General features: G+C 28.6%; 5 protein-coding genes across 5 annotated transcripts; 1 reads left to right on the forward strand and 4 right to left on the reverse strand.

Moving 5' to 3' along the window:
* Window positions 1-171: 171 nt before the first annotated feature.
* On the reverse strand, window positions 172-8,991 carry P230 (6-cysteine protein, putative; the record flags this gene model as incomplete). The annotated part of the gene is made up of 1 exon (XM_029003230.1): window positions 172-8,991. One exon carries the CDS (start codon window positions 8,989-8,991, stop codon window positions 172-174), a length of 8,820 nt encoding a protein of 2,939 aa, XP_028859685.1.
* A 2,545-nt stretch (window positions 8,992-11,536) lies between these two features.
* P230p (6-cysteine protein) lies at window positions 11,537-18,592 on the reverse strand (the record flags this gene model as incomplete). The annotated part of the gene is made up of 1 exon (XM_029003231.1): window positions 11,537-18,592. The coding sequence occupies one exon, from the start codon at window positions 18,590-18,592 to the stop codon at window positions 11,537-11,539; it is 7,056 nt and encodes a 2,351-aa protein (XP_028859686.1).
* Window positions 18,593-20,316: 1,724 nt separating this feature from the next.
* On the reverse strand, window positions 20,317-20,982 carry PmUG01_04023300 (conserved Plasmodium protein, unknown function; the record flags this gene model as incomplete). The annotated part of the gene is made up of 1 exon (XM_029003232.1): window positions 20,317-20,982. One exon carries the CDS (start codon window positions 20,980-20,982, stop codon window positions 20,317-20,319), a length of 666 nt encoding a protein of 221 aa, XP_028859687.1.
* Window positions 20,983-22,038: 1,056 nt separating this feature from the next.
* PmUG01_04023400 (conserved Plasmodium protein, unknown function) lies at window positions 22,039-23,867 on the forward strand (the record flags this gene model as incomplete). Its single annotated transcript, XM_029003234.1, has 7 exons — window positions 22,039-22,123; window positions 22,334-22,451; window positions 22,571-22,651; window positions 22,817-22,971; window positions 23,199-23,311; window positions 23,566-23,630; window positions 23,816-23,867. The coding sequence occupies 7 exons, from the start codon at window positions 22,039-22,041 to the stop codon at window positions 23,865-23,867; spliced, it is 669 nt and encodes a 222-aa protein (XP_028859688.1).
* Window positions 23,868-24,785: 918 nt separating this feature from the next.
* Window positions 24,786-26,156, reverse strand: RRF1 (ribosome-recycling factor, putative; the record flags this gene model as incomplete). The annotated part of the gene is made up of 1 exon (XM_029003235.1): window positions 24,786-26,156. The coding sequence occupies one exon, from the start codon at window positions 26,154-26,156 to the stop codon at window positions 24,786-24,788; it is 1,371 nt and encodes a 456-aa protein (XP_028859689.1).
* Between the last annotated feature and the right edge of the window lie 1,214 nt (window positions 26,157-27,370).

The raw sequence follows: 27,370 nt of genomic DNA on the forward strand, positions 1-27,370 counted from the left end.
AAATACATATACACATACATAAACACATACATAAATACATACATATACACCTACATAAACACTTACTTATGCACGTACATATATATATAGGTTCTCATGTGCCCTCCTGCGCGTAGTTGTACATCCGCTTCTGAGAACGAGTGGTTGCTGGCTTGGGGGGGCGCACTATTTTTAGGGTTTTCTCAAATACTTGGAAAATGCTCCCGTCTTGGAATTGAAGTACTTGATGAAGGATCTAGTTGTAAGGGTTGAGTTTTCATGATGCGGCTCATACAATATGTTAATAGTGTACGTAGAATAACTAGAAACACATGTGCATGAAAAGTTGAGTTTCTTTGGTTCATCATTAAGAGTAATATATGAAAGAGTATATCCTAAAGTATTCTGTTTGACCTGATCATGTTCAGAATTTCCAGATAAATCCGTAATCTTTTTAACTCTTTTACTATCCGTATTATCATAAACAGAGGTAAAGCAGTTGTCAGGTTCTACTTGGTAGTTACTTAAGCAAGCAAAGCCAGCAAAACTATTATTTCCAAAGGTAATTGTGCATTCTTTGACTTCGTTAGGAGTAGGTATATAAGACTGAGAGAATAAATGTGCATAGTTACCTGTAAAATCGCATCCACTAACTTCTTTGTAGCCTTGATTTACATTAATATATATCTTTACCATATTACCATAAAGTATTTTTTGATTTTGAGTAATTGATGAGAATCTATTATTAAATTCAATCGAAAATTCAACTGATTTAGGAACATAAGGAGGTATTCTTAAAATATATTCGCTTATATTAGTCCTTGAATCATATTTATCAGATACGATTGCACCTGGTAATATATCCTCAATATTTGTAGGTATATTATGATATAACACTTTTTCTTTTAAATTTAAAGGATTTAAAAAACATTTCTCATAGTTCAATTTTTTATTTGTTGGGTACTTAATAATTAGCTTATCCCATCTGGATATATTAGCTGTGTATTTAATAAGAGAAGTATTTTTTAGTTCATCCATTTGCATACTACTGATAATATTACATGTAGAAACCTTCTTAGAATGATCATATGTACAAACATTACTTTCACCGATTATATTACTTTCTTTATTTACTAAATTTTCGTCAATTTTCATTTTTACAATATTTTTATCGCATGTACAAATAAAGACTTTATTTAACTCCTTAATGTCCTTCAAAGTGTTTGGTAACACTAAATAAGAGTATGTACTTTCCTTATCATCTACATTGTTTATAGGTATAGCGTGTTCAATTACGGAAGTAGTCTTTACTTTATGTGTGCTTTCATACTTGTCATACTTATCAGCAGTAGCGTTTACCTCTTCTACTCCATCTTCAATATAGTACATATCGTTAAAGCAGTTGACAGGTTTTAGTTTCCCCTTTGGACAATTTAACCCAACGACTGTATTAGATATTAATGGTATTTCACACATGAGCTCGTTCTTTTCATTTTTCTTATGTGTCAAAAATGAATTAGGACTATTCTGTTCATTTATAAAATCGCATCCGCTTATTACATTTTTATTTGCTGATATATGTACGTGCACAATACCAAGCGATGTATCCTTTTTTTTAGGTTTTTTTGATGATGACTTTCCACAAAAAATTTGAAAATTTAAATCTTTATGTACATAAGGAGGTACGAGAAAGCTAGCTATACCATCAATGGGTAATTTTGTAGTTTTTATCTTCTGATCCTTTTCTGATTTGTTTTTTAAGAATAGAACACCTGGTAACGCATCTACTAATTTGACTACTGTGTTGTCTACAATAACTTCTTCAACACCTTTTGGCGGATAAAAGATATGATAATCTTGCCAATCTTCTTCTAATTTTCTTAATTTTTTTAATTCTTCTTGACTAACTCCATAGAAGTTTTTAACGTATATTTCTTTTAGTGTAAACGAGTTATTCTTATCATTTATATGAGTAATATATTCCTTCTCATCAATAGTAACAATTACCTTTTTATCTTCAGCAATTAATCCGGAGGAAGTGTCTTTCAATACTACATCTTTATTGTACAAGCATTTAATAGTAACTATGTCTAACCCCTTTGCATTGATTTTGCACGTGTTCCTTTGCAGTTTTCCTTCGACTAAGCTGAACAGCGATTCATCCGAGTAATCACACGAATAGTTAACCGACTGGCCTAGCATAGCATTCGGGTACTTCTGAATCATATCGACATGCCTTCCAGTAGAAGTGGAAGTGTAATCTTGTGTTGCTATGAATGGTTCTCGTTTTTCCTCTTCCAAATCGGCATTAACTTTATACTTGTAGGGGAAGAACACCTTTTCGACGAGATCAATTTTTTTCTTGTTTAACGATTCAAAGTCGACATTTTCCGTTTGTACGTTCATTGTACCGAATACATTTTTAAGCGGACTATAACAATTACAAGAAAAATTTAAAATACTGTTAAATGTGTTTGGCACCTTGGCATATGAAGAAGTATAATGATTTTTATAATCGAGTGGTATATTTCCTAAATTGTAATTTTCAAAATTTAGCTTTTCTAATATATTTGATGAGTAGGAATAATAATTATGAACCTGTTCATCTTCTTTATTATCCTCTTTCATTTGATATAAAATTTCTTTAAGTTTTAAATCATATTTTATATTACTAATGTAATTTATATCTTCATCATCTTCTGGTGAAGATTTGTAATATTCTAATAAGATATTACTAAAACATGCTTGAGGAAAAAGAGTAAATCCTTTAGGACATATAATACCAAGGATATCCCCTTTTTTTATTATTACATTACACTCTTTTTCATTATTTAATGGATTATTCAATTCAGTTAGATTATTTTCCGCTTTTGTGAAATCGCATACTTTATAAGTTTCTGAATTTACTTCTATATTTTTTTTAATAGAAATATGTATAAGCCCTCTTTGCTTAGCTTCAGACGAATCCTTCTTTTCGTTAATAGAAATTTTTAAATTAACGTCTTCAGTAGTAGGTGGGATGAAAAAACTTAATCCTTGTCCCTTTACTCCTTTTTTTTCAAATGTAAAAACTCTATTTCCATATACTCCTTTTAAAGCTGTACTGAGAGATACTTCCGTTCTATCATTAACCATTACTTTAATATCATCACCTGTAAGGTCCAATGGAGGAATGAGAGAAAATTTTTTATACTCTTCTTTATCTGTGTTCTGTTCACCTAATACAGGTAACTGTACTATCACTTCCGTAAATATTTGCCCTTCGACTTTACATAAAACGACTTCACCAGGATTAGAAATAAGTGATAGATCTTCATTATCGTAAAAGTTGCATACGTTACTTTTATCATGTGTATTAGCAGTTACTGCTTTCAATTCATCTATATCAGTTGCATCTTTATTTATTGTTACCTTCATTGTTCCTTTAGTATTGTCATCGCTTTTCTTACAAGAACAAGAAAAAATAAATTTATTTACATATTCTTGTGGTATTTTACCATATGCTATTTTTTTATTCGAATTTTGTAAAGTGAGGATAGTACTATTTGGTATTATCTCTTTAAACGATTTTACATTTTCCGACTTATCATAAATTTGATGAAAACATGTTTCAGGGTACAAAGTTGTATCCTTGCTACATATAATACCAAAAGGTTCATTATTTCTAATATTTATTGTGCATTCTTTTGTTTCTCCATTAACTAATTCTATAGACTCAGTTAATATACTACTAGCCGATGAGGAAAAATCACAGCCCTTAATTTTTCCTCTATCAAGTCCAGTTCCTCCAACTGGTTCGCTTTTTGCTATATGTATATGAGTTATGCCATTATACCCAGCATTTTTTTCTATTTCTTTATATTCTGTATTATTGCAATGCACTTTGAAAGATGTATCTTTCGAAATGATGGGTGGTATAACTATACCTGCATAAGAAGTGAAGGGGTCTTTCTTTTTTAAAATTTTCATAGAGGAATATATAACTCCAGGTAGAAGTTCACTCAAACTTACTTCTTTATCATCCTCTTCTTCTTCATTTATAACCATTTCAAAGAAGTTTTTCGGCTTTAGACTAAATTTAGTGAAACATTTTTCAAAAGTGCTATCATCTAGAGGTGTGGAATCTATTTCTAATGCCAATGTACTTTCTGATTTGACATCCCCAATGAGTGCAATAACTTCTTTTTGCAGTTCATCATGCTCTTCCTCTTCTTTCTCTGCCTTTGCAGTAACATATGCATCAGTTCCTGTAGGGCATTTTACATACAAAACATCTAGTGGTTTCATCTCAGTGTAACAGTGTATATTTGTTTCTATTCCTCCTTTTGCAGAGTTAGAGATAAGTAGATTCTTTTTAGAAAAATCGCACACGTGTATATTATCACCAACCTTTACTGGTTTCATTAGTTTTGGTGCCTTTAGATTAACTTCTAGGGTATATATTTTGAATGCACTTTGTTCTAATTCTTGTATATCTGTTGTAATTTCTTTTTCTATTTCATCATCGTATATATTTTCCCATGAATCATACTCATCTAGTGATTTGTGTACTTCTTCTATTACTCCATCATTTGGATCAGAACCAAAACCAGATGAATAATTACATGTATCACTAGAAGCTAGTGCATCTATAATGTCATCAGGATTTTCATCAGACTGTGTTTTCCTTTTATTTTCTATTTCATTAAAAAGAGAAATAATAGTATTTGCTTTATGAGATAAGTACATATTCATTGTACTCATAACATATTTCTTTTTAGAAGCAACACCTTTGTTATAATCATCCTTTTTAATTTTCATCTTTTTGTAGATAATATCTAGTAGAGTTGGACTTAACGATGCTGCTTTTACGTTATAATTTTTTCCAAGATAGACACAAATACATTTAAAGGTTAAATCAGCACTTGTAACAACTGGTATTTCTATATAGTTAAATTGATGTTTATATGTATAATTGGCCATATTATTTTTTAAATTGAGTAGGTGTGAAATATTAGTTACATTATCATTTACAATAGCATCTCTAAAACAGCTAGTTAGTTTGACTGTGCCTGAGGGGCAAACAAAACCTACAATATCTTTTGTAGATGCATCAACTGTGCATTTTTCCCCGTCTTTTACATTTTCAAATATTTCTGCTTTACTACTTTCACTGAAATCGCATCCTTTAATTTTTTTTTTTTCCCTCTTTGGAATTTTAATGTTATATATTACTCTTGTTCCTTTCTTGTTATTATAATGAGTGTTGCTATTATCACATGTAATTCTAAATTCATGCTCCTCCTTTATGTAGTATGGGAAAAAAATATATAGATGAGATAAGTCTACCTTCTCCTGTTTATAATGATCTATCATCCCTCTGGTTTTATGTAATAACTCAGAGTGAGGTATCAATTTTTCTAATTCTTTTTGAGTGAATATCTTCAATTCATCTTCCTTTGTTGGCTTTATTGTATTATACATAATGTTAATATTTTCATATATAAGAAAATCTTTCGAAGGGCAGAAGATTTCTACATAATTTAAAAATTCTGTTGCTTCGATTGTACATGTATGTTCTATGTTCTTATCGTCCCATTTGACTAAAGCCGGTTCGATATATGTTTTGTTCTCACATATGTAAAGATTATCTTCATTAATAGCGACTGTGTTAATTTCCTTTTTAAGATTTTTTTCATCGTCCACGTTAGTAGCTTTCTTAATAATTATTTTCATTTCTTTTACAACTGCGTTTACTGTACATTTGCAGCTCACTTTTATATCTTCTTCCTTATTGTGGACAGGAATTTTCAAAAATGTTGGTGTTGCTTTGCCATTTATATTATACACCTGTACCCCTCCTAGTATTTCGTTCATATCTTTTTTTAAATTATTTTCATACACATTTTTAAAGCAATCTTCTGGGTCGAGGGAAATATTTGTAGAATCCTCTTCTTCTGTATATATAGTATTTAAACAGTTCAAACCGATTATATCATCTTTATACGCATCTACTGTACACTCATTTGTAGAAGATTCAATATTTTCAGAAAAATAATCAACCTTTGTTGGATGGAAATTACATCCCTTTATCTTCTGTTCATTCTTAGATATTAGTAGTTCTACCACTCCAATATTTCCACCTGCTTTACTGTTGTTACAACCCATAAGAAAATAAAATGGTTGATTTGTTTCTATATATGGAGGAATTTGAATCGTTACATCTAAAGTACTACTATCAGAATCGTTTACATCTACGTTTAAGTAACGAATATGTTCATTAATAGGTATAATATCTTGTGAGTCTAAGTAGGTCAACATATGAACAATAGTATCGGTAGAAGAAAGAGACTCTTCAAAATATTTTGCATTTTTATGGTTTTTTAAAAGAGCATTTTTTTTAATTTCATTTTTTGCAATTTTATTAAAAGGAAATACAAATAAAGATGGGTATTCATTATAATATTGGGCATTTTTCATATGAAAATTCATGTACTTTTTTAAAAAATGGTATTGTATATCGAACTCAAATTTATATACATCCTTCTTAGTTTTTAACGTTTTGGGAAGCATCTCCATATCTTTATATTTCCCTTCATCCATATTACATTTCATTTTAAATATATCAAATTCTTTTAAATTTTTTTTACATATTATTACTTTTTTTTCCTCTCCTCCCGATGATGGAGTATCTAATACATCTGTGAAATCACAAGTAAATTCTTCTTTTCCCTGTGTCTTTACTGCTACTTGATTTATTTTATTTAATGCATGAAATGCACCTAGTAATTCAAACAACGACATATTAATTTCATGGTTTATGCCTACATATACTAAAAAAGAGGAATCATCATTTAGAGTAATAGTACAAAATAAGCTTAACGAATCTCTAAAACTGGATGGTATATGCACATATTTAACATTAAAATATTTCTCATCTCTATCTTTATTATAAATTACTGCACTGTTGATCAATTCAGTTAAGCTTTTTTTTTTCTTATCCCATTTACTATGGTTTGTATGTTGAATCATTTCTTCAAAACATGTAGTCGATTTTGTATTACCAGGAAACATAATTCCACCAATATCTCCACTATTTAATTGAAATAAACATGGATATGTGCTATTTTTTATGTCTATTTTTTTTTGGAAAAATGTTTTATTCTGTTCTGAGTAATCACATCCTTTAATTAATTTTCCGTATGGCTCTATTGTTATTTCTGCTACTCCTCTATTCCCTTTTTTATCATCATCTGTTGATTTAGAATTATCACATATGAAATATATTGTAGTCTGTTTATCAACCATTGGAGGAAGTATAAATTCTATGCTTCCCTGTTCAAAATCATTTTTTTTCTCATTCACTTTAGGAGGTATAAGTATGCCATAAATCAATTCAGACAGCTTCTTTTCTTTCAATTTTTCATTTCCACCTTTTGATTCTCCTATATATAATGTAACAAATGGAGCCTTTTTCGGAAAGTATTCAATCGATTTGTATGACTTCTCTTCCGAATTAACTACTGGACATATTATTTTTATCTTACCTAAAGGATCTGTTATCTTTATATTGCAATTTTTTACTTTAGACTTTTCTTCTATTGGTTTTATTTGTTCTGTGAAATCACACACATATTCTTTGTTTGTATTATTTGATGAAAATTGCTCAGTTTGTAAACTTGGAACTCCCTCTTCTCCGCTTATGGTCACTTCAAACTCTTCATTTACTTTGTCTATATCGTCATTTAAATCTTGTAAGGACATAGATATATCACCCTCTTGTCCGTAGTCGCTATGAGTACTACTTTCGTTATATTCCTGATCCTCCATTCCCTGCAATTCGTAAGTTGGAGAGTTACTTTCGTCTGAATATTCATCGCCGTCGTTATCTATTCCACCTTCTTCCGCATCGTAGTTTTCCTCTCCACCTTCTTCCGCACCGTCGTTATCTATTCCATCTTCTTCCGCACCGTCGTTATCTATTCCATCTTCTTCCGCACCGTCGTTCTCCTCTCCATATTCTTCCGCACCGTCGTTATCTATTCCACCTTCTTCCTCACCGTCGTTTTCCTCTCCATCTTCTTCCACACCGTCGTTATCTATTCCATCTTCTTCCACACCGTCGTTATCTATTCCATCTTCTTCCGCACCATCGTTATCTATTCCATCTTCTTCCGCACCGTCGTTATCTGTTCCACCTTCTTCCGCACCGTCGTTATCTGTTCCACCTTCTTCCGCACCGTCGTTTTCCTCTCTACCTTCTTCTACATACTCGTCATCCCCTGGTATGTCCTCCTCCAAATACCTGCCTTCCCGAGATACATACCTATTAGTATGTGTACTTCTCCACATAACAAATCCGTGCGTTTTTTCCTGAGCATGCAAGAACATTAGGAAGAATTTCCTTATAATACTTTTTAAGGAAATTTTTTTTTTTTTTTTTTTTTTCCTTTTTTTGGTATCATCATAGTTATCATCATAGTCATCATCGTAGTCATCAGCATTGCCATCCTCCTCATATGTCTTTCCTTCACAGGGATTATCTCCTATCCGTTTTACCTTATTGGACATGCACTTCACAGATATGTTGTTAAGTCCATTTATGCCTTTTTTAATAAATAAAAATAAATTTTCCTTTATATCTTCTTTGTTGAAAATAGTGAGTCTACCTGTACCTCTCTCTACCACATCGTTACTCACGAGTCTGCAACTACTACGTTCATGTGCATTTTCATCCTTATACTCGTATAATAATATTTCATTATGTTTTATTGAGTATATATTTTTTTCTACTCCTTCTTCGTGGTCTTTTCCAAACAATGCTTCATCGTTCCATGTGGTGTAACTATCTCTTCCATTTGTTCTGTCTATCCTTGTTGTTATACTTACATCCGTTAGACAATTATAAGTTTTCTCTTTCCGAAATAATTTAAAATTATGAGCATCTCTTTTTGCATTCTCATTTGAAATTATTTCATATTTTCTTACTATTATGTAGACAAAAAATGTAAAGAAAAGGACTTTTTTTATCATATTTAATTTACACATTTAAAAAGAAAAAGCGAAAATTAAAAAAAAAAAAAAAAGAAAAAAAAAAAAAAAGGGAAAATGATATACGAAAAATCAGAAAGACGCATCAAACGTAGGGCGTATTATATACCACTATGCGTACATATAGTCGTGTGCATGTGCATAATTAAATATTACACAAGCAATTCTCAGACGTTATATAAGTGGATCCATTAAAACACTACAGAAATTATTGGTACACATAGTATGAACAATGTCCAAATGCGCCTATAGCTGTGTGAAGCTTCTCCAAGAAGGGGAAGAAACAAAAAAAAAAAAAAAAAAAAAAAAAAAAAAAAAAAAAGAAAAGGAAAAGAAAAATGGAAAAAAAAAAAAAAAAAGCAGTTACATATTTGAACAATTTGAATCCAGTTTTTATTTAATTTCCTCTTTTTATTACATTAAAAAATTGTCCACTCAAATCGTTTATTCTCATATGACTATACATTACAATATTTCCCCGCATAAGCCTGTTAATGTGTGTGTGGATATGTGGATATACGGATATACAGATATGTATGTTTATATATATATATATATATTCAGGTATCACTATATTATTCAATACTCAATGACGATTTGTATTTTCTCTATAAAAATGCTTGCATAGTAAATCTATAGAGGCTTTTTTTTTTTTCTTTTCTCCCTTAATTTGTATAATTTTTTTTACTAATGATAATTTATTCGCATTTATATTAAATTTTTTTTTTTTTTTTTTTTTCATATCTACATTTTATCTTTTAAATTATTTTATTCTTTTTTTCAGTGTCTGTAAGGCTCTTTTCTCGTTTCCCATATTTTTTAGTTCATTCCGCTTCCTTTTATAGATTAAATTTTTTTTTTTTTGGTTTGAGTAAGCTGTAAAGTTTGGACACGGAAAATATAAGAAATGTGTGATGTGGAAAAGGGAAAGGGAAAAAAAAAAAAAGGATAGAAAGGTTGAAGAAGGATAGGAATAGAAAGGAAAGAAAGGTTTTTTGTATTTCCTTGTACACACCTAAATATATATATATACATATATATATATATATATATATATATATATATATATATATATATATATATTTATGTATATGAAGTTCCCGTGTGTATGCTTGCGCGTGTGCAAGCGAACGTTTTATTTCTCTCTTTTTTTTTTTTTTTCTTTTATTTTTTGCGGAACGCATTTTAATGGAAAAAAAAAAAAAAAAAAAAGAAAGAAAATTGAACTGAACTGAATTGAAGCGAATCGAATTGAATAAAATTATGTTAAATTAAGATAAGTTAAATTATATCAAGTTAAACTACATTAAATGGGGAGGCAACTGTTAAAGGAATACTGTCTTCAATTACGCACCTCCGTATTTTATACTTTCTTACATGGTGTTGAAATGAGAAGAGGGAAAAAAGAGAGCTCACATTTTTGTAGGAACAAATACGTATGTGTAGACACCGTGATTACTATATTTTACAAAGGAACATCTTTTTCTTTTTCTTTTGAATATTTATGCATTATTAATATTCTATGTTTATCAGAATATAAGTAGCATGCTTAATTTATTTTGATTTTATTTTTTACTTTTATTTTGATTTTAATTTTGACTTTTATTTTGATTTTAATTTTGACTTTTATTTTGATTTTAATTTTGACTTTTATTTTGTTTTTTATTTTGTTTTTTATTTTGACTTTTATTTTTGACTTTTATTTTGTTTTTAATTTTGACTTTTATTTTGTTTTTAATTTTGACTTTTATTTTGTTTTTAATTTTGACTTTTATTTTGTTTTTAATTTTGACCTGAATCTGAAATTGAACTTTATTTGAAATGTAAAATTCCTTTGTTTTACTTTTTGGGAGTTAATAAAATTGTTCGTAATTTAAAAGTTTAGTTAACATGACGCGTGGACATACAGCTATTAGAAGTATTTACTTATTTTAATAAACACAGAACTAAATTTGGGAAACAAAAATTGAATCAAAAAAAAAAAAAAAGGTAAAACAGAAAAAAACGAAAAGAACAAAATGAAGGGAAAAAATAATATATTTTTTTAAAATTATTTTAAAAGAAAAGAGACAAGCCAAGTTTAGTTCACTTGGATAAAAGTAAAATTTGAAAAAAATTTATAAAAGGATAGGACAGATGGGGAAGGAAGGAAAAACTAGCACATTGTACATTAAATGAAATTTACCCTGTAGCTACTAATCTGTGAAAACATATTCTAATGTTTCTGCGTAGCTGCTGCTCTTTCTGTGTAATTGTTCATTTTCCTGAACAGGCAATAATATTTCAGCAAAATCGCTCATTTTCCTGAACAGGCAATAATATTTCAGCAAAATCGCTCATTTTCCTGAACAGGCAATAATATTTCAGCAAAATCTCTCACTTTCCTGAATGGGCAATAATATTTCAGCAAAATCGCTCATTTTCCTGAATGGGCAGTAATTTTTCCGAAAAATAGCCAATTTTTACGATTTGCACACCTGTACAGGCCTCGAATTTAAAAAAAAAAAAAAAAAAAAAGAAAAACTTCTCACTTATTAAGCAATGTGTGCAAGTCAAAATTTTTATACTTTATAATCGCTTTTTGAAAGAAATTTTTTGGTCTCCCCATAGTGTAGGGTTCATACAACACCTTTATGGTTACTTCTTTGGATTGTCCATTTTCATTTTCATAACATTTACAAATAAAATGGTCAGAGTATACTTGTTTAATTTGAATAAAAGACAATAAAGGTTTATTATTTTTTTTGTAGAAGAAGGAATATTTTTCTTCGATAAGCATTTCCTTTTTGTAAACTTCATCATCTTTAATAACACTTTGGAAACAATCTGAAGGATGCATTTTTGTATGTGCTGGACATGCTAAACCCACAATAGAGTCATCTTCAACTTTAATTTCACATACATAATCTTTTGGTAAACTATTCCATTTTGCACTAAAATAAAAATGAGTAGAATAATCGCCTACAAAGTCACATCCATGCATTTTTAAAAAGTTTGGATTAACATTAATTTTTACAATTCCAGTTTTTCCTCTTTTACTTTCATTTAATGTTAATGAGTTATCACAGGTTATAAAAAAGCTAGCTTCATTTAGGAGAAGAGGTGAAAGATATAATATTCCACTATAAGTATTATCGCCAATTTCTCTTTCATAATTAACAAAAGAAATAACTTCTTCAATGCTTTTTATAATTAGAATATCTCTATTGTCCATATCTGATTCTTCATATAATTTTTCTGCATCTTCAAGTGTTGCTTTCGGTTTTTTCGATGTAACAGAAGTAATAATTTTATTCCCCATTTCATCGTACTCTACTTTTGTTTCTCCTTTGATTTCTTCAGGTTCTTCTGTATTACGTGATTTGCTACCTATATTGCTTCTATCCTCCACTGATGCTTTAGATACATCTCCTCCCCCTTGCACTAACTCTGTAATAAATTTTTCATTTTCCGCATAGCTTCTTTTTCTTTTCTTCTTATGCTTATCCTCTAAAACGTATACATGTTCAAAAAAATTTTCGGGGCTAATTTTCGATTGTCTGAATTGTAGAGCATTTCGCAGTGGGCAAACGACTTTAATGATGCTAAACTCTGATGCAGCAATGGTAATTTCAAATACGTGTTTAGTTCTTAACGGGTTCAAAATGTTTTCTTCTCCTTGCCCCCTTACTGCGTCCAGTGATCCTTCCCTGTCCTCTTCTTCTTCTTCTTCTTCTTCTGCACCCTCTAGTGCTCTTTCTTGTAGAATCATGCCTTTGTTCAGAGCACCAGTATAAACACCTCCTTGTTCTTTCCCCTTGAGGGTGTGATAATTATAAGACCCATTTGTAATATAATCCCTATCATAGGATGGATAATTCGGAATGAGGTTAATTTTGCTCCTTTTTTTAATCTCATCTGTTACATGCTCATTTGTTATCTCTTGCATGTTGAGCATACCCCTATGAGACTGTAGTGATAACGTCGAAATGTTGAGAACATTTTCCGAACTAATGTTAAGAGCACCAGAAGAGAAATCATAAAAATAACTCATCTTTTGGAATGCATATATATTATGATTTATTTCTTTTTTAAACCAGTTATTTAAATCATCTCCAATAATATTTATTTGAATTATACCTGTCTTAATAAGATTAACAGAATTACAAGTACAAAATATTTTCAGTGATTTTTGGACCTTTTTCGGTATAATAATATAAGAAGGGGTATAATTATAGTCGTATATTTCATTATTTAAAACTTTGACCCCACTGACTAATGTTTCTAGTTTATGTGTTTCTAGTTCTTTATCCAATCCTTCTATTTGCACTGACTCGAAGCAGTTTTGTGGAGATGTAAGGAAATTATAAGGACAACTGAACCCAACTACATCATTTTGTATAGCTTCTATATTACAATATATTTTCTTCCCTTCTATTAATTCTATTTCAAATTCGAAAGAGTCTTTTTTTTTATTTTTTTTATAACGTGCTGCTGGGTCATATGTCGATGTAGGGTAAGAGCTAGTTGTAGTTGTATAATGGACATCTTGAAAATCGCATCCCAAAATTTTGGTATCACTCTTTTTAATAAAAATAGATGCAGAACCTATTATCCCTTTAGAAGAATTTTGTTCTAAATTTTCACATGAAAAAATAATATTTTTTGATGAATCAGCATAGGGGGAAATGATAAGTTCTATTTCTCCCTTTTCAAAGAAAGAAACATTTCTTTTTTTATTAATTAGTAGAGTACCAAACAGAATATTATTTAGTCCTTCTAACATACTATTTTCATCTAATCCTAAGTTAGATGTATATTTTAAATTTTCAAAATTAAATTTTACTTCACCAGATGATGATGTTGTAGTCTTTTTTGGACATATAATGGCAAATTTATCGAATGCACTTAAATCGACATTACATCTATAGACGATGATATAATTTGTGTATGTTTCCATATCGATAGGATTTTCTTTAAAATCATTTATTTTTTTCTTTACATAATTCACATACTGTTCTTTCATATGTTCTTTTCTTAATTTTAGGTTCAAGCTAAAATGGGTAAATTCTTTATATTCTTGGTTTAAAATTAGATCTAGATAAGACTCAAGTAATTTTTCAAAATCGATATTTTTTTTTTTAATTTTTTTTTTTTCCGTATTATTTAAAGCAATGGAATAATGATGCTCAGTAAAATCGCATATGTATGTATCCCTCAAGTAGTACGGAGTAACATCTATATAAACAATTTGTGCTGCATCATGTTTCTTCGAAGTAGATGAACGTTGTAGATTTTTAATATAAATCGTACCAACATGTTTGCTTTGAATATCTTCACAAGTGCAATAGAAATCTATTTCATTTTTGGTAATTTTAGAAATAATTAAAAAGGTAGAAGAACTATTTATTAAATAACTAGTATTTATTACTTTAATATGATTGAAAATATTTTCAATGTTTTCAGTAATTTCTTGATCCATGCTACTTTTAATATATACATTGCTGAAACAGTTACTCGGATTAATTTTTCCATTAGGACAATTCAGACTAATAATACTATTTTCTTTTAATTCAATTTCACATGTATGACTTTTCTCTTTCAAATTGTATGTACCAGAGTAATAGAAAGTCTTTTTTGCATTACCAGAGAAGTCACATCCATAGAATGTTTTATCTGTTATATTTTTCATTATCTTTACAACAGTAATTCCTTTTTTTCCTTTTTTATTTTCTATAACAGTGTGTGAGTTATCACAGTATAGTTTTATCGTTATATCCTTTTTAACAATAAGGGAAGAAGCAAAAGTGAAATATCCTTTTTCTGCAAAGAGTCTGTTTCGATCGAAAATTATTACACCAGGTAATACATCCTCTAGCTTTTTTTTACTATTCATATGTATTATTTCATCATAATTATCTGGGATATATTTCATTTTTTCATATTTCTTTAACTCTTCCTTTGTGATCCTTTCTTCGGAATAGGTAAAGCCGCTTGATGGAGTATAAAATCCTGTCCTTTGAGAAGCAAGTGCTTGCATTCTGTCCTTTATTATTCTTCCTCTATCACTTCCTAGTGCACTAGCACTATCAGATATAGTATTAGGTGGGCACTTCACTTCTACAATATTTAGGTTATCTTCTAATTCTACAAAACAAGTGTTAATGCTTAGCTGTTCGCTTGTAGGACTAAGTGAGCTTTCTTTTTTTGTAAAATCGCAGATATGTTTCCTCCTTAGAATAGGAGTAGGTTTTCTATCAATATACTCATGACCAATTAAAAAATCTGACTCGTACAAATGATCAATTTTGGTAATAGTAGATACTCCCTTATTTGATGTGTTAAGTTCTATATGTATTTTGTTCTCTTTAACTATATTCGTTCCACCTGTTTGTACTGTACTGTTACAATAACAGAACAAACTTAGATGCCCTAAAAAACTCTGGGGTATTTTTAAATAGGATATACCTTTATCATTAGAAAAAACTTTGAAATCTTTATCCTTATCTGTTAATGGTATAAGTACATCTGACGAGTCATACATATGAGAGAAACAATCTGAAGGTGTTAAAAAAAGATTACCATAAGAAGAACACATAACTCCAATATATTCGATTTCCCCATCACTTTGAATAATACATTCTTTACCTGAACCAGCTTTTATACTATTTTTTAAGTAATTAACTTCTGGATGATTTTTATAAAAGTAACATCCATCTATTATTTCACCTGAGGATCGTATGTAAACAGTCATGATACCATTGTTTCCTCGTAGTCCTTTTTTTTCAGTTTTCCCATTAATACAACTAAATTCAATGATTTGATCTTTTTTTATATAAGGAGGTAATTGAAAAATGAATAATCCATTCTGTACACTATTCCGTAGTCCAGTGTACCTTTCGAATATTTTGTTAACATCTTCTACTGGAATAGTTGGTGGATGATCAGTTGATTCATCACGTTCCTCATCTTCTTCTCTAATGGTTGTTATTTTTATATTTATTATATCTTTAACTAAAACACCAGGTATTAAACTAGTAATAGGTGTAACATCTTGCAGGTCTTTATTTATTACATATGAGGGAGCATCCTTAGGTACATGAAACAAATTTGTATATATATTTCTCTTTTTAAAAAGTAGGCTCATTTGATCCCGAACACCTTCCTTATCAATTTTTTCTGATAAATTAGCTATTTCTTTTTCATTTTCTGCATCTACTAAATTACTAGGGCACTTTAGAGCAACATAATCTAAAGGATTAGGATATACATCGCACAAATAATTTTTGGGCTTTTTAAAAGTAGGTATTAATATAGATGTATTAGTCATAAAATCACATAGATGTGTCTTATATGGGTTCATAATTATCGGAGGATGTATAATTTTTTCATGTATATTATAATCATATATTTCATTTGGATTAATATATTTCACAATAACAGTCTTTACAATTTTACTTCTATCTTCTTTTCTTACACAAAAACATTCCATTGTGTATGACCTTGTTAATGTATCATTAAAAGCAGCTAGAGCTATATTTTCTTGAGTAGATGAATAGATAATTAAATTTTCAGCTAAAACGTTACTTAATGAAGATAATTTGCCATAGTAATATACTTCTTTAAAACAGGTATCTGGTTTTTTAACAGTATCCTGTGGACATCTAAAACCTATACTTGTATTTGACGAAGCAGTAATTTCACATGTATCCCCCTGTTGATATGCATTTAAATAGTTATATATACTACCTTTGTTGAAATCACAGAAGAAGGAAGATTTTTCTTTTAGATCAGTCCTTACATGCAAAAATATATTTGCTTCCTGATACTTTCCACGTCCATTAGGTATAGAACATTCAATGACTAGTGGATAAGGACCATGATCAATATACGAAGTCATAAAAAATTTAAAATTTGGAAATTTGTCTTTTATTCCATCTATATTTATATGATCCGTATACAAAGCAATATTTGTAAATTGTTGAATAGTATAAGTGTTATTTAAATATTTGATAGTAGAAATAGGTTCGCCAGTACCTACTTGTTTACTTTTATCTAATTCACAGTTGTATACAAAAAGAGAAAATTCATTTATTGTTCTTTCACATACGTGTATAACATCATCAGTATTATTATATTCAAAATTGCAAATTTTGTAAGGTATACTATTAAAATAATCAAATTTTTCTTTATCCTCTTCTAAGTATGCTACTTCCTTAATAGTTGTTGTTTCTCCTTCACCAAATGTTACTTTCATTTTTTTTTTTTTGTATGTAAAGGTACAGGTAAATTCTAATTCATCATCAGAAAATTTTGAAGGTAAAAAAAAAAATCGTATCTTATAATTTGGTCTATCAAACTTTATACATTTTGCATAAGGATACTCAACTTCTAAATGTACTCTTATATCATTTTCATATACAGACTTAAAACAATCATGTGGATCTAATTCTGTATCTTCTAATTTTAACCCTAACACTCGATTTTTATAACTACCCAAATTATAATCATTTATATGTTCATCAACAATTTGCTCAAAATAATTTTTATCTTTCGGGTTTGTACTTACTCCTAATATCTTGCTACTACTCCTTGGTACAACTATTCGAATATGTATTAAGTCTTCAAATTTATATGTTTCATCTATTTCATAATTAGCACATGATATTAAAATTGTACCTGTCCTACGAGAATAAGATGGTATTATCAATTCGACCATACCTTTAGATAATTCATTCTTTAAACCCCAGTTAGCTTCATCTACATAAAAAATAACAGGGTATTCCTCTTCTGTTAATATTTCCCCCTTACCATCTTGAAACATTTTATTTAAAGCATCAGTGGGTCTTGTAATAATATGAGAGTAATTTAAAGATGGCTTATTACATATTACAACCACTCTATGTAATTTCTCTGGTGAAGATACAAATATTTCATTTTTACCATTGTTCTTTTTTACTCCTCCAGCGAAATAATCATGTAAGTTCACTATAGTTGTATTTTTCTCTTCTCTTTTCACATATGGTTCTAGCTCCGGATTCCCGTCTTCCACTGCTAGCTTCCTAATATTCCTACCCTTGAAGAGACTCAGCGTGCTGCATTTTTTATCTAGTATGTTTTCTCTATCAAACGAGTTGAAGTGATGACTGCAACAATTACTACTGCTACCACTACAGAAACAACTGCCGCTACATCTGCATCCATTGCTACAACTACAATTGTAGTTGCCCTCATTGATACAATAACAGTAACGGTAATGATCAAAGCCACTCCTTCTCTTCCTCAGTTCTTGAAACAAGTAGGTGTACAACTCATATATGTATTTGTTTATGTGTCTGGACACATGGACCATGTACTTATACACCATTTGTCTTATGTTTCCGCTCATCGAGTACTCCCCATCTCTATACTCACCCTTGTCTATACCTTCTGCACTGCAACTGCCACTACAGTTGGGTGAAAATATTGTGTCCTTCTCACCTCCTCCTTTGAAGTTGTAAAGAACTCCTCTTTTCCATAAATATCTTGCATGGTCATAATTTACAAGCACAAAGATGAAAATGCTATAAATGCAAAAGTAGCATATTATTTTTTTTTTACGCATTTTTTGCGCTAACTATGTTTCCTATATTGCACTGTGTTATGTTCTGCTGTGCTCTGCTTAACTGTGTTATGCTGCACTATATCGTACTATATTTCAGCGTATTGTAGCGTGCTTTTTTTTTTTTTTTTCTTTTTTTTTTTTCTCCCTGAACACTCTTGTTAATTCACATGAGGTGCAAACGTTTTTCTCCTTCGCCCTTATGGTACTCTATATTTGGCGTTTCAATGTTTAAATGTTTACACTTTCGTAATTCTGCAATATTGCAATTTTTCCAATTTACGGATTTGAGCAGTTAATGCACATGAGCGAATTTCTCATTCCTTATTATATGTGCTCTCGCTCAAATGCAAACAAATATCTGATTTTGCAAAGTGTGCAGCTGTGTTCATAAGATACATTAATTTTTTTTTTTATTTTAGCTAGCTAGAAAAAAAATTCCTCCTCCCTTTTTATGAGTATCATAACGGATCACATCTAACGATTGTTCCGGTTTGCTTTTGACGTGATTTCACTATTTATTCTCTATGTTGTTCTTCTTGCTATTATTCACAGTTGTCTATCGGCAAATAACACATTCCTTTTTACTCTCTAAAATGGACAATACGTATTTTTATTTTTATTTTTTTTTATTTTTTTTTATTTTTTTTTTTTTAGCTTATTTTATATGGACTTTGTTTTGTATATTTTCCCATATATGGGAGGCACAATATTAGGTATTTTAGTATAGCGAAAATGACAAATACATGTACAGAATGAATAAACGTATATGTATACATATATATAATATATATATATATATATATATGCATGTGTTAAGCACGCTAATTTTTTTCTCCTCAGGCTTTTCTCACACACGCATATGCATATATATAGAAGAACTTGCACAGTTTGCAAATAGAAAATATAAATTCTACAGCGACATTTCTGCTTGTAAAAAAAAAAAAAAAAAAAAAAAAATTATAAAACCTTAGCATGTGCTATAATCCTTGTCTTTTCTCTGTTAATATATATATATATTTATCCATATAATTTTTTCCTATTCCAATATGTTATATATTGGAGCATATTTATGATCACAACATTCGGTTATGTCTTAGAAGAGCTTTCTATTATTTCATCATAGTGGACAAAAGAGGAAAAAAAAAAAAAAAAATTGAAGGTAAGGAATATATTTCCTATCCCTCTTTTCACATAAAAATATTTAAGAAAACTTCTCCGTAATTTGAGTTAGTGCAATTTTAATTTTAGAAGTTACCGATTAATTAATATCATTAATAAAAATAGCATTCTCTATAGCTATTGTACTTTTTTAATTTTTTTTTTCCTATTTTTTTATGTCTCTTTGTTTTATTGATGGGTGCAAAACTGGAAAATTCCACAATTTGCTCTGCGTTTATAAAACAAATATATTTAAGAATGTACGTATATTTACACATATATGCACACATATATATACGAGCATGTATATGTACACATGTACAAACGACGTGTTAGCTTTCAAGCTGCTTCAATGTTTTATTTTCCGCATGCAAAGTAAGGACTGCACGTGGAAACAATTAAATATTTATACACAAAAAAAAAAAATATTTCATAACTTGTTAAAAAGTTAATACTACAATGTTCATGCACACATGTACGCATGTTCACTAGGGAGCAATTCTACAATATAGTCCATTTACCATTTTTGAAAAAAAGTCGCTTTAAGGTCTCTTTGATGGTTATGTTTACCTATTGGTCGGCTGCTGCATATCTTCTGTGAAATGTTTTGATATAGATAAGGATAAAAAAAATATGGCTATATAAATCCAGTATTTACGTATAAAGGATAAGGGTTTTTCTTTTTCTTTCTCTTGTTCATTTTCTTTATTTTTTGGTTTTACATTGCCCTCTGCTTTTTTTAAATTATGTAAGTCAATGGACACTGATACTGAAGAAACTTTAACCATAAACAACTCCGAGAATATATGAATGTTTTCATCATTATGCTGTTTATGTGTTCTATAATTAAACACATATGGTATATAATTATTATTTAATCCTACTAAAAGTGCAAAGTTGTCAACATTATGAACTTTGCTTTTATCAGCATATGTCTGTATACATGTTTGTTGCTTTGTATCATAGCATAACTGAAATAAAACATAATCGAATTTCCCTTCCTTTAATTTTTCAATAAGTTTTCTTTTTTCCTCTACATGCGTATTTGATGTATTAAATATTTGATTTTTGTTTAATATAAATGTTCCTATATTATTCCATTCTTTATAATTTTTATTATCTAACGAATACGAATTTATTTGATAATTTAATTGAATTAGGTTTTTACTGCACAGTGCAGAAGTTATAAACAGCTGATAAAATAAAAGAAAAATGGTTTTTCTACCTCCCATTTTTTTTATTTTCTCAATAATTCCATAAAATTATCAAGGATTATACGAATATTACAAATATTTTGAATACCGTCAATAATGCCAATTTTATGAATATATTATGAATTTCCTTTTGGGCGAAGGTTATATCAAGTGGGCTTAATTGTTTTCTCTCCTCTCATATTTACATGTAAAATTTTACGTAAAATTGTAAAAAAAGAACAAAAACTTTACATATAAAATGTACATGTACGTAATAAAATATCGCGGAATTTTTCTGAGTTGTTCAGAAAAAGTTTTAGAAAATACAATAATAAAAAAAAAATAAAATGAAATGAAAAAAAAAAAGAAAAGAAATGTTTTCTTTTTAAGTGTATGCGTACAGTATTGTAAAATTTACCTGCACGGTACAGGAAAAACGGTAACGCGAAAAAAAAAAAAAAAAAACTAATATATCTTATTGAAAATTAATATATATGTATATGTATATATATATATATATATTTACTTATTTATATATATATATATTTACTTATTATATATATATATATATTTACTTATTTATATATATATATATTTACTTATTTATATATATATATTTACTTATTTATATATATATATTACTTATTTATATATATATATTTACTTATTTATATATATATATTTACTTATTTATATATATATATTTACTTATTTATATATCCCTATTTGCTTAAGTTCGTGATACCAAATCACATGCTGTTCGCAAATATGGCATATTTATATGTAGAATTTGATTAACAGTTGAAATACGCCTAATGATGAAAATAAATTTTACAATGTTTGTTATTTTTAAATTATACACTTAAAGAAGCGCTTGAAGTTGCTGACTATTTCTCTTTTTATACATATATATATACGGATACAAATGAATACATTTGGTGCATATATATTAATATGTATACATATGTCTGTAATATATACACTTGACATATATACGAATGCGCATATAATTATGTAAGGATGCCTCAGAGAAAAAGAAGTAATCCTTTTACGTGAATTTTTAATATTTACTTGCTCCTACAAGAAAGGTATAACATGGCACAAAATCCATGGTATGTAAAGAAGTCAAAAGCGTTAAGAACGAACAAGTTGGAAAAGATCATTAACAAGTTCAATGAAGGTTAAATTTTGAGCCGAAAAAGAAAGGAGAGCATACACATTTTGTGTGTATACATACATACGTACATCGGTTTAACGATAAGTAGTTCACCCTAAATTTTTTTTTTTTTTTTTTTTTTTTTCTCTATTAAATAGTTCATCTCTACAAACACTGTTGCAATCATTTCATTTCTTTTCCTTTTTTTTTTTTTTCTTTTATTTTTGTTTCAAGAATATTACCACTTAATGTACATACCCAAATTTAAGTCTATAAGAAGTACACTGCTAGGAATTTTTGATAACTCAGATCTAATAATTGAAAAAAAAACATTTAATATAGTAAGCATAAGGTAAGAAATATTTTTTCCTTTAAAAATTTACTACGTGTACATATTTTAGACTCACTTGATTACTGGTATTTTTTTCCCTCTCATATATATTCATTTTAATTTTTTATATATTCAAATAGTTGCATAGCTCAGATACCACCACAATCTTTAAATAACGCAAAGGATGGCATAAGTATTTATTTATCCAAATTTATGTTAAAGTAATTAGTAAAAAAATAAGAAACATTTTACATTACATTGATTAAATATATATATATATATGTGAATTATAGAAGTGTTATTGTCGTAGTATAATACTGCTGATCTTACTAATGTAAGAATTGTTTACTCTTTTTTTTTTTTTTTTTTTTTTTTTAAATATTTAGAGTAAACCACGATGTAGAAGGATTTAGCTTGTGCTTCACAGATATTAAATTAAAGGAGAAGGAACCGAAAATTATTAGCGGTGATTCATCAGTTATGTTTTTAAAAATTAGTTTTAAGCTTTTAAACTTGGTTTTAAAGGAAAACAGCAGAATAAGTAAGATTGGAACGTAAGACGTTCAATATATGTTATGAATGTTTATGAAATGAATACATAAAGCAGTGTTCTTTATAGTATATGTCGTTCGTTTTTTGGAGGTACATATACTAAGCTCCATAACGAAATTATTTGCTTAAATAGCAAAAGACACCTTTGTACGTAAAATATTTGTAAAGATAATTTTAATTTTAATTTTTTTTTTTTTTTTTTTTAATTCTTTTTAGAAGTTAAAATAAATAAAATTGAACCTTCGAAAATTTATTTAAACTTTTTTCATATTATTGAGGCAACATACTTTGAAGAGATGTTAAAGTATTTTCGTTATGACCACAAAAGTGTAATTGGCAATTTCCCCCTTTTTCTTCTTTATTCATTTGTCCATTTGTCTCTCATCCCATATGTCTATTTGTCCATTTTCCTATTTATCTAACTTCCCATTCTCCCATTTATTATTTTATTTATTATTTTTTTTTTTTCATGTGTTTGTTTATTCTTTTTCGCGAAAATTGAAAATTTTAACCGAACGACCTGAACAGTTCATATTTTTTTTCATCTCTTTAATAAATTTTTTTCTGTTCTTTCTTTTCATAGAACACATTTCGAAGGGATAATAAGATATATTCTATAAATGATGTTATGAATTTTACTATAAAAAAGTACGCACGAAAAAGAGATAACAAGATATGTTTATTTGTATAAATATTTTTTACGTTTAAAAAGTTTCATTTTTTATGTCTTTTTTGTTTTTTGTTTTTTTTTTTTTTTTCCTTTTAATTTGACATATTACTTGGCATTATGTTTGGCATACATATTTCCCTTTTTACCTCCCCTCTTTTTGTAGTGTTACTTCCTCGGATACAGGCTCAAATGTTAAGTTAATTGGTCATATATAGGAGCTCAAAAAAGAGATATTATTTTTATGCTTTGTTTTGGTGCACATGTGAATGTGCATATGCGTACATTTGTGTATGTATATATATACATATATATTTATACATATATATTCATATATTTATACGTATATATTCATACGTTTATACGTATATATTCATACATTTATACGTATATACATACATTATACGTATATATTCATACATTTATACGTATATATTCATACATTTATACGTATATATTCATACATTTATACGTATATATTCATACATTTATACGTATATATTCATACATTTATACGTATATATTCATACATTTATACGTATATATTCATACATTTATACGTATATATCATACATTTATACGTATATATTCATACATTTATACATATATATTCAACATTTATACGTATATATTCATACATTTATACGTATATATTCATACATTTATACGTATATATTCATATATTTAATTATTTGCCCATTTGTTCCTTTACTCATTCATGCGTGCGTGCGCATATGTGATGCGCGCCCTCCTTTTTTTTCCAATTTTGTATTTAAAGATTTCCTTTTTTTTTTTTGAATGAGTAAATGAGTTTAAGAATGAATGAATGAATGAATGAATGAATATAGGTATATAATTTTGCCAAATAAACGTAAGAGTTGAACAGAAAAAAAAAAATTAATTAAAAATATTAAAACTAAAGTAATAATTAAATTATGCTAAAACTACGCTAAAATTATGCCTAAACGTGCAAAGTAATGGTGCAAAAATGTAATAAAAGAATATGCCAATGAAACAACATAACAATGTACCGCTATTAACGCAAAAAGGACCAAGCGTAATCACTTGATGCCCCATCTCCCTCCCCACAAACCCCATGTTCTAATGATGAAATTGCTAAAGGACATATACTATCATCACTTAAACTCTTCAAATAATTTCTCAATTTGTTTTTTAGTCTGATCGTGCAAACTTTGTATGTAATTTTTCTGCTTAAAATATATGTCCTTACCTATTTGATTTTTGATCTTTTCTAATTTGTCTATCAATTGTTTTCTAACATTTCGTAAGGTTACTTTAGCATCGTCAATTTTGCTTTTTATTTTAATTTTAATTTCATTTTTTAAATTTTCAGATATGGGAGGTACAACAGCATAAACGGATTTATCTTTAATGTAAAACTTTAACTCATTATATTCTTTTACAAAATGTTGATAAATAAAATTAACAAAATAAGAATCATATGGTGTGATAGTAAATAAATTTTCTTTTTTCTTGATATGACATATATGTCTAATTGTGTAAATTCGTTCGTTGATTTTTACCTTTTCATCTTCAAACATAACACTAGAGACGTTACTTAAATTAAATCTGTACGATTCTCTTTTGATATAATTGTACACCTTGCTCATTTTCTCACTGCACATTCTGTTTAGATTTTCAAAGTCTTCTTCAGTGATGGTTTCATCATTCTCGTTACTGTCATCATCAAGGCCATCAGTACCATCACTTCTGTCCTCAACACTATCATCACTTCCATTATTCTCAATGCTATGTTCAGTAATATCTTCTTCACTACCTTCTCCGATTTCACCTGTTTGACGTTTTTTAACTTCCTGTTCGTAATACCCCGCATCTTCACTATCATCCTTGTTATCCATTTTTATAGATTCCCTCAAACTCTTTTTTATTTTATAATTTTTAAGTGTAAATGAATCCTCTCGTCTGGTGATTCCTCCAGTGTTTGCGCCATCATTTGTCATTGCTTTACTGTTTTTCTCTTTCCTCCTTTTTTCACTTGCATAAGGACTCATTGGATATATCTCAGCACCGTCTACATCAAAGTTTATGCCTATATCTACATCTTCTTCTTCATCTACATCCTCATCCTCTGCTTCGATTTCCTGTTCATCTTCGTTGTCTGGTGTTTCATGGTACTCTTCTCCTTGCTCCCACTTATTCTTTTGCACTCCTTTATTTGTTAGTTGATTTTTTAAATGCTCTTCTACTTTATCTATTTTTTTTTTCTTTTTTTTTTTATGTGCATATAAAGTATAATAATGACTATTCTCTGTTTTTCCCTCACTACCAATTTTGTTATATTTCAATCTGTGAATTCTATTTAAAGAATTCCTTCTATTTAAGCTTCTTTTTATAAAGGAAATTGAGGTTTGATTTCCATTAATTGAGAGGGAGATATACTTTAGCTGTTTTTTCAAGTGTATGCTGTAACAGTTAGTTATAACACTGGAAAGGAGAGCAAAAAAAAGGCAGTAGTGCAGAATCATTTTATTAATTCTAATTTTTAAAGTTTATTTAGCTTTCTTAGTTTCCTTTGCTCTGTTCGTTTTCTTAGTTATTTTCTTTTTTTTCTTTTTTTGATTTTCAAAACATCATCATGCGTTCTCCTTTGAAGTTGTCATGGGGCGCCTAATCGACAGTGCGCCGTTTGGGAGGGGGGTTAAGTAGCATCCGTCTGGCTTCTACTGAGTGTTAGAAAAAGGTTGAAGAAATTGTGCATTAAATATTAATAATTAATTAGTATGAAAAGAAGCTGCTACTTCATCAATAGTACACCCATAGCTCAAGCATTTTTATATATTTGAACGCATTTCTACTTATATTCATGTATTTGCATTTTAATTTTAACTTTTTTTTTTTTTTTTTTTTTTTTTATTATGAACGTATTTGATCATTTATAAATACTTTCCCCTTTTATAATCAAATTATATAATTAATAAATCCGAGAAATTGAAACTAATCTTTGTTATAACTTTAGCTCGTTAAAGGGAGAGCATCTTATAAGCCGTTTTGTCATTTTAAGATAAGAGTCCCAACTGCGCCCTTAAAACCAGTTAGTGAACATTTGCACATAAGTACATACACATACACGTATACATACGCAAATAGTAGCCTCTTATACTGATAGTGTGCACATCCTTTGCTTTTCAATATATTGATTAATTTTTTCAAAAAAAAGAAGATAATAAGTACAGCAGCAGCCGCGGAGGAGGGGTAAGTAGTTAATGGCATAACATACTGCACAGTTGCATGTATACAAATACTCAAGCGAACATATATGAAATATAAGAAATATTAACTACTTTATGCAATTCAAAATAAAAAAAAAAAAAAAAAAGAAAAGAAAAGAAAAAAAAAAAAAAAAAAATAAGAAATAATTATTCTCGTTCGTTATTATTTGGGATTACTTGTATTGAGGGATGCACTTTTTTAAATAAATATATTTGTATATATATATATATATATTTTTTTTTTTTTTCCAATTTTTTACAAGTTAACAACAAAAGAACCACATTCCTTGATACATTCCATTCCCCACAAAAATTGTGGATTTTTAAAAATACATGGTCGTTTTTATAAAAGTATATAATGAAATAAAAAAAAAAAAAAAAGGCATATGTAGTATATTTTTCTCGTAACAGTTTAGTATATATGTTTAAACGAAATTTGCAAATTAGACATTATTATAAAAAAAAAAAAT

The sequence above is a fragment of the Plasmodium malariae genome (genome assembly GCF_900090045.1).
Source record: "Plasmodium malariae genome assembly, chromosome: 4".
Taxonomy (NCBI): Eukaryota; Apicomplexa; class Aconoidasida; order Haemosporida; family Plasmodiidae; genus Plasmodium; species Plasmodium malariae.